We start from the raw sequence: 6,894 nt of genomic DNA, 5'->3' as shown, positions 1-6,894 counted from the left end.
CTACAAGGCTTATTATCATAAGCCACACAGTCCATCTTTCTTCCTAAGATTCAGTAAAAAAAAAAGAAATCTTTCTTCCTAAGTCTATTTATTCAATAGTTGATAAAAAAAAATGTAGAGAGTTTATTTAGGGGGATTTTGAGCATTAAAAAAATTCATATGTGGGAATCTTTGTGTATACATGATGGTAGGACGGGTCTTCATGAGATGAGCAAAGTGAATTAAGTGTATTTGACAAAGTTAGTCTTTGATTTGCTCACATTATATTTTCTTTTACCAAGTATGTTTTTTAAAGAAGCTAATTCAGCGTTTAAAAAAATATTTAAAACTTTAAATGTTTTTTATTACAATTTAAAAGGTTATGTTTAAAGTCAGCTGGAAAGCTTCCTAAGAAAAATAACTTGGAAGGACTTTCATACCTATCAATATCTGGTAGTCATATAACAAGGAGCTTAGTTTCATAGCGTCAATTTTTAGTCTTGTGAATAAAAAATGCTAAAAGTCTGTTATCTCATTAAATGGTTTTATCTTATTCAACTCTAATTAATTAGAATTAATGCAACGGACAAATATTAATGATGCCAACAGATATCTTCTATGATTAACGGGTTCATAATTTTTTTTTTCTGAAGTCAATTTATTAGCAGTAGTAGTAGTAGTTTTGTTGTTGTTATTGAGATTCTTTATAATTTTTCAACAATGTTCTGCACTTCTGCTAATATTGTTTTTTTTTTTAAAAAAAAGGATTGATTTATGAATTTTAATTTTTTACGTTACATAACCTCTCTAATCAATAATTATAAACATATTTTATTCTTTAAAATATATTCTCTCCTCTCCTTTAAATTTTTTGTTAACAAAATCATAGACTCGTTAAAATACCTTATTAATTATTCCTAACTACTTTAAAAATAAATTATTAAATAACCTTTATTAATGCTATAAAATAAGTGTTTTGATAAAAAAAGTATACCTTTATTTTTTTAATATGGGCCTTTAAGATTGATGTTCTAAAACAATTTGGCAAATCCTTAGTTTGCAAAATAAATTATTGTTTATTTCGTTAATACCTAAATTTAATGTTATCCATCATAACCCACATTTCATTAAAAAATGGTAATTTGTAGTGATTTTAAAAACATAGGATCCAATTATCAAAATCTTATAAAATCATGAACTCAATTACAAACTTTCTATTTACTTAAAAATCTAATTAAATATTTCTAAATAATTCAGAAACCTACTTACTAATTTAACCTTTCTAAAATAAAACTTGCATTACCTAACCCCTTTTAACTAGTAAATATAATATGTTGGTGATTGATGACAAGTGAATCGACCATTAAAGATATTATTTAAGAACAACTAAGGTGTGTAAAGCAAGGAATGCTGCTGTATGTGCATCGTAAATGATCGGAATATAATTAAATTGGTTAAACATCAGTTGGGATTATAAATTTTTATACTTTCTTTCATTTTTAAGAATAAAAAATAATATGCATAATAAATGGTTAAAAAAATAAATAAAATATAAGAAACAACGAAATGAACAACCTTGTTACACAGTGAGTGCAGTGTCATCATATGCATTATCGCCTTCACAAAAAGGCAACAACAAATATGAAAATACAAACATTAAAATATCATCAAAAAATACAAACATTAAAAAACACAATAAATAAATACAAATATACAACAGCTTCTTACTTTTAAGACCACATTTTTTTGTTTTGCAACTACATTGTAGCAATCGACAAAACACAACACGGGTAAATAATCTTCAACCATTCTTCGTCTTTCTTCTTCTTCTTTATCTGAATTGTTTTTGGTTACTGTGCAGAGTAATGGGGAGGTTGTTTGTGGTGAATCTGGAAGGAAAGATCTATAGCTGCAAACACTGTCATACCCATCTTGCGCTTTACGATGACATCTACTCCAGGGTTTCATTTTCACCCCTTTCCCTTCTTTTCTTCTTCATTCATCTCTTCAAATGGATCATCTTGCTCTGTGATGATGCTTTTCTGTTTCCTTAATTTGCTATTACTTTTACAACCAAATTTGATGTTTTGACTTAACAACCAGACATTTCAATAACTTAGAGACACAATTGTGGAACATATTTAACTATTAGCATGGTTTTAAATTGCGGTCCGCAACCGCAACCTCAAGCTATTTTGACACTCCGCAATCGAATAATGATGGCAATTGCAACCGCATTTTCCAGCAATTGACCGCAATGTAAAGGTTTTTTTGGCTCACTGCAACGCGACCACCATCGGTTTTTTTTTTCTATCGGCAAATATTAATTGTTAGTTTGTTAGTTTTGTGTCAACAGGAGGAATCCAACCCACGATCTTTCCCTCCTTTCCTTCTTTCTTAATGCGACCACAATTGTCACCACAACCACAATTTAAAACCATGACTATTAGTGTCACAAGTAAAGTTTGATAATTGTATGCAATCACCTTCATTTACTCTTAGCTACTTATGAAACAAAGTTAATCATGTTTACACATGTGGATGCTGGATGGACAATTCTCAGTGGTACCTTAATCGTTACACTTTGTTAAAGGAGATGAGGATTTTGTTCTTCTTTTCCCAATTGCTAGCTTAATGCGCTAAGCTTAGAACAACCTTTGAAATGGATATTACTTCTCATGTCATGCTTTTGGTGGTTTTAGACTTTTATTTAGCTATTTATTTATGCCCTGCCCCTGAATTCATGGAGATCTTGATTACCATGTGTGTGTGCTTATTGTTTTTAGTAGTAAATGGAGAGGTGTGGTATTTCTCTCTTATCTACTTCTGAACTATAGTACATTAATACAGTGCTGTGTTTTTCTGATTTTTTTTTTTAAGAAAATGTTGGAGAAGAAAGTAGGTAAACTTATGGATCTCTTTATACAGAAAAACGATACATGTCCTTTAGAGATTTTTCCTTCTGTTGAGACATGGTTGGTTCAACATATTATATCACTGGGAAACTGTGGAAAGTGACTTTATTCTGAATCTGATTTCTCCGTAATTTTGTAAATATGCAAATAAATGAAGTAGAGTTTTATGCTTCTTGACCCTTTACAAGTAGAAGAGTGTTCCTACAAGTAATGTTGCTCTTCTTTGCAACTAGAATTTACACCATATTTATTATCTTGGTTGTAGAAAACTGAATGTGTTGAGTAACTCGAGTAGCATTTTAATTGATCAATTATTGGTTGTGTTCACTCAAGGTTCCTGTTTACGGACCTAGATCGCAGAATGACCTCAATCGACTTGTGCCATTGGCTTCCATTTGCATCTCCAAGTGCTGCAACTTGTTACCTCTAATGCACTTATGTTTAAAATTAGACACACTTTGGTTGCACAGATGCATCTTTGACCTCTGTTATTATTTATAAGTAATATGAGATAAAAGTCTATTTCAATCAGTTGATAAGTGCATCTTATCTAGGCTACCTAATGGATTGTAATATGGAGTACATTATCTTGTAAAGAAAATGTATGCTACTATAGTTTATTTTTCCAAAATTAAGTATTTCATGTTTTCTTTCGTAACTTCGTTGCTGGTACGCCCCAATTCTAAATTGAGCTTTCAGTAAGTACAAGTTATCTGACTATCATTTTTTCCTTTGTTATATTCAGACATTCCATTGCAGACATGGGAAAGCTTATCTCTTCAATAATGTGTAAGAAGTTATCCTGATTTTGGGCACCTTATCATTGTGTAGTAAACATTCCCATGTATCAAGACCATCAACCATAAAACTTGGTAATCTAGTACTGTGTCACCTATGGTGTTAAAAAGGAGAAGAAAAGAGAGAGAATATTGATATGTAGTTTGTCCAAAAACTTGTTTGAGGATATACAACACTGTCCTTGTTTTCTGCTGGTAAATCCACTTATGAAATCATACAGTTGTATGCGAATCACAACTGTGTGACAAGCATTGTTATTATATAGCGGCGCCATGGCGGAATGGCATAGCAGATTTTTGCCAGCCGCCATAGGCAATTTGTGAAGGGAGACCTGCTATGGCGGTGCCATAGGCCACAGTGGCATGTTTATGTGGCGGAATTTTAGCCTTCTGCCATCTGCCATTGATAACACCAACGACAAGACCATTGCATTATTGCTATCAGTTTTATGAACTGTCTAGGTGATTGTGGATCTTATAGTATGTGTAACAAAAGTGTTGACCGAAACATTTAAGTTATTCATGGCCTCTTGACTCTTTGACCTTTAAAGCTGTCACATTATAATTTTGAGTTGGTTCTGTTCACAGATACAGCTTAAACTTTTATTCTTTGGCAGTGTGAATGTTTCTGTTGGCGAAATGGAGGACAGACCGATGATGACCGGGTTACATACGGTGGCTGACATTTTCTGTGTGGGTTGTGGATCGATTGTGGGTTGGAAATATGTAAGATTATGAGGAAGTGCTTCCTTCAAACATCATGGTTTTTTTGCCTGTGTTTATGTAGTTTTTAGTTACTCAAGTGGTGCTTTTCAGGAAACTGCATATGAAAAAAACCAGAAGTACAAGGAAGGAAAATCGGTGCTTGAACGGTCAGTAGAAATGCTGTGTATAGAAAATGATAATAACATAATCAAAGTGAAGTCATGTTGAGTGTTAAGTATTATGTAGTGGTTTAGATAAGTTTTATTATTGGGCAGGTACAAAGTGTCAGGTCCTGATGGAAGCAATTATTTGATCAGCAATGAGGCACATGTTGGTGGAAGTGATGCAGATGATGCTTAGTCATCCTACCATTCTCAATTGTACATTCCTTAACCCTGTGTTGTTCAATGAATGTGGATTTATATAGGAAATTTCTCAAAAACAACATAGTTGAACATATTGCCAAACCCTGTCAGTAACGCTATTTAAGTACATCTAATTGTTGATCATAATGTTTTCTTTTTAAATATAAAAAAACTAATTCAAACTTCTAATTTGTCCTGTTTTTCAGTTTGTAGCACCGTATTTGGATGAAGAAAGCCTTTCAAGTGCCCTGTCTCTGACTCTCTCTTACTTTTTTAAATGAAATGTATTGAAATAAAAGACTGATGAAAAAAAAATGTAATATAACCAAAACTTTGTTGGTTGAATTTACTCAAGTTTCTTGAAATGGATTTTCATCAATTCTGATGTCAAATAGTACAATATTGCTTGAATGTATACTGACATAACCGGATTGATATGCACATATTGGCATTCGTGTCTTAGTGCATTAGTGGTTGAGTGGGATATAAGATACTACAATACTACCACTAAAGTCAATATACTACAGGTTCTTGTTGTGATACAGTTTTCAAGAATCAAAATTAGAATTTCATCTTATTAAATTGAGCTAACCTTTAATACGTAGGTTATTAGGTAAAATTCTTATTTTGATCGGAAAACATGACAAGTTCACAAGATAATACCACCAAAGTCAATATAATGGGCTGGAAAGTAATTCTTCCTATTTATGAATAGCTACTATTGATTCCCTTTTTTTTTTTTTTTCTAGATTATTGTTGGTAGCACTAACATTTCTTTCTTGTTTTGTTTTTTTTCCTTCTCCTCATGGGTTTGGTATTAAGTTTAAAATTATAATTGTAATTAGCTTTCTGAAGCGAATATGGGCTAATTAGGTTTGATTAAGAAATAAACTAAGGTGAGAAATATCAAAATTGATTCTGTCTTTTAATAAATGTGATTTTAGTAAAAATATAGAATTTTTCTTTAAGATATTGTCGAGTGAAATTAATTGTCTTAAAATCTCGCTATAATAAGAAGTAAAAAAAGTAACTTTGTATTAGATTACAAAATTTACATTAAGTTTTTCAGGGTAATTAACACGTTGATTTGAGGGAGGTTTGAATTTCTTTAAGCTATTAAGTTCATTGTGAATAAAAAAAATATAATTGAGATACGAGATACCATTATAAGTAATAAACTAGATTTTTCAATGACGATTAATTATCGGCAAAATATATTTTACACCAATATTATGTTAAAAAAACTTAAATAATCCATTTCAAAATTAACTAAATTAATTTTGTAAAATTATATTATGTTAACTAAAACTAATTTTTCAAAATCAAGTTTGACTAAAATTAGTTTTGCAAATGTTTACTAAAACATCAGATGTTAATTAAAATGCATCATAATCACAAATAGGGATGGAAATTCTACTCAAACCCTATAGCCTATAGGTGCCTACAAAAATATTGAGAAATTGATAAGGCAAATGTTTGTTATTAATGAAATATCAAATAATGTTTAATTTTAAAAAATTACAGAGTTCAATTACTTTATGAGAACTTTTAAATCAAAATATTATATTAATGAATTTCAATATTAATAAGTAATTGAATACTTACTCCTACAGGAAGTAGATGTCTTCTTAAGCAACTTATGCATTACGAATGCAATCCAATTAAATTGTTTTGTACCATGCAAGATATAGCAGGGATGTCACTGTTAGTTAAATATCCATTTCAACATAATTAAATTGTTAGTCCAATTTAGAGATTAGGTCGACGCACCTCAACGTTTCTGCCTAGTCTAGTTTACAAGGTTGGGCTACAGAGTTCCAGAAATCAGAATTCCTCAATTCCGATATAATTCATTTTGATCCTTTACAAACTCTAATGAGCAACACGAAGAGCCACGAAAAGAACCAATAAAGCACCCTGGAAACAAACTATAACTTAAATCCATTTCTTCCACTAATTTCATGGTCTAATGGTCTTGGGTAAATCCTATGCCTCTGCTTTCATAAAGTATAAAGTTTGATTATAAAAAAAAGCATAAAAAAATTACTGAGATCTGGAAGTTACTAACACATCAAGACATCCATTGCATTCCACACTCAAGCAAGTAACGCCAGAAAAGAAATACAACATCGA

At 31.0% G+C, this 6,894-nt stretch overlaps 1 protein-coding gene across 1 annotated transcript; it reads left to right on the top strand.

The window, feature by feature from the left end:
* Positions 1-1,615: 1,615 nt before the first annotated feature.
* LOC100794068 (protein yippee-like) lies at positions 1,616-5,153 on the top strand. The gene is made up of 7 exons (XM_003538410.5): positions 1,616-1,769; positions 1,841-1,940; positions 3,640-3,683; positions 4,309-4,417; positions 4,508-4,563; positions 4,672-4,776; positions 4,968-5,153. The coding sequence occupies exons 2-6, from the start codon at positions 1,845-1,847 to the stop codon at positions 4,754-4,756; spliced, it is 390 nt and encodes a 129-aa protein (XP_003538458.1). The 5' UTR covers positions 1,616-1,769; positions 1,841-1,844; the 3' UTR covers positions 4,757-4,776; positions 4,968-5,153.
* Positions 5,154-6,894: the final 1,741 nt, after the last annotated feature.

Source organism: Glycine max, chromosome 11 (genome assembly GCF_000004515.6).
Source record: "Glycine max cultivar Williams 82 chromosome 11, Glycine_max_v4.0, whole genome shotgun sequence".
Lineage (NCBI taxonomy): Eukaryota > Viridiplantae > Streptophyta > Magnoliopsida > Fabales > Fabaceae > Glycine > Glycine max.
Note: the sequence above shows the minus strand (reverse complement) of the source record. Positions and strands in the feature narration are given on the sequence as shown.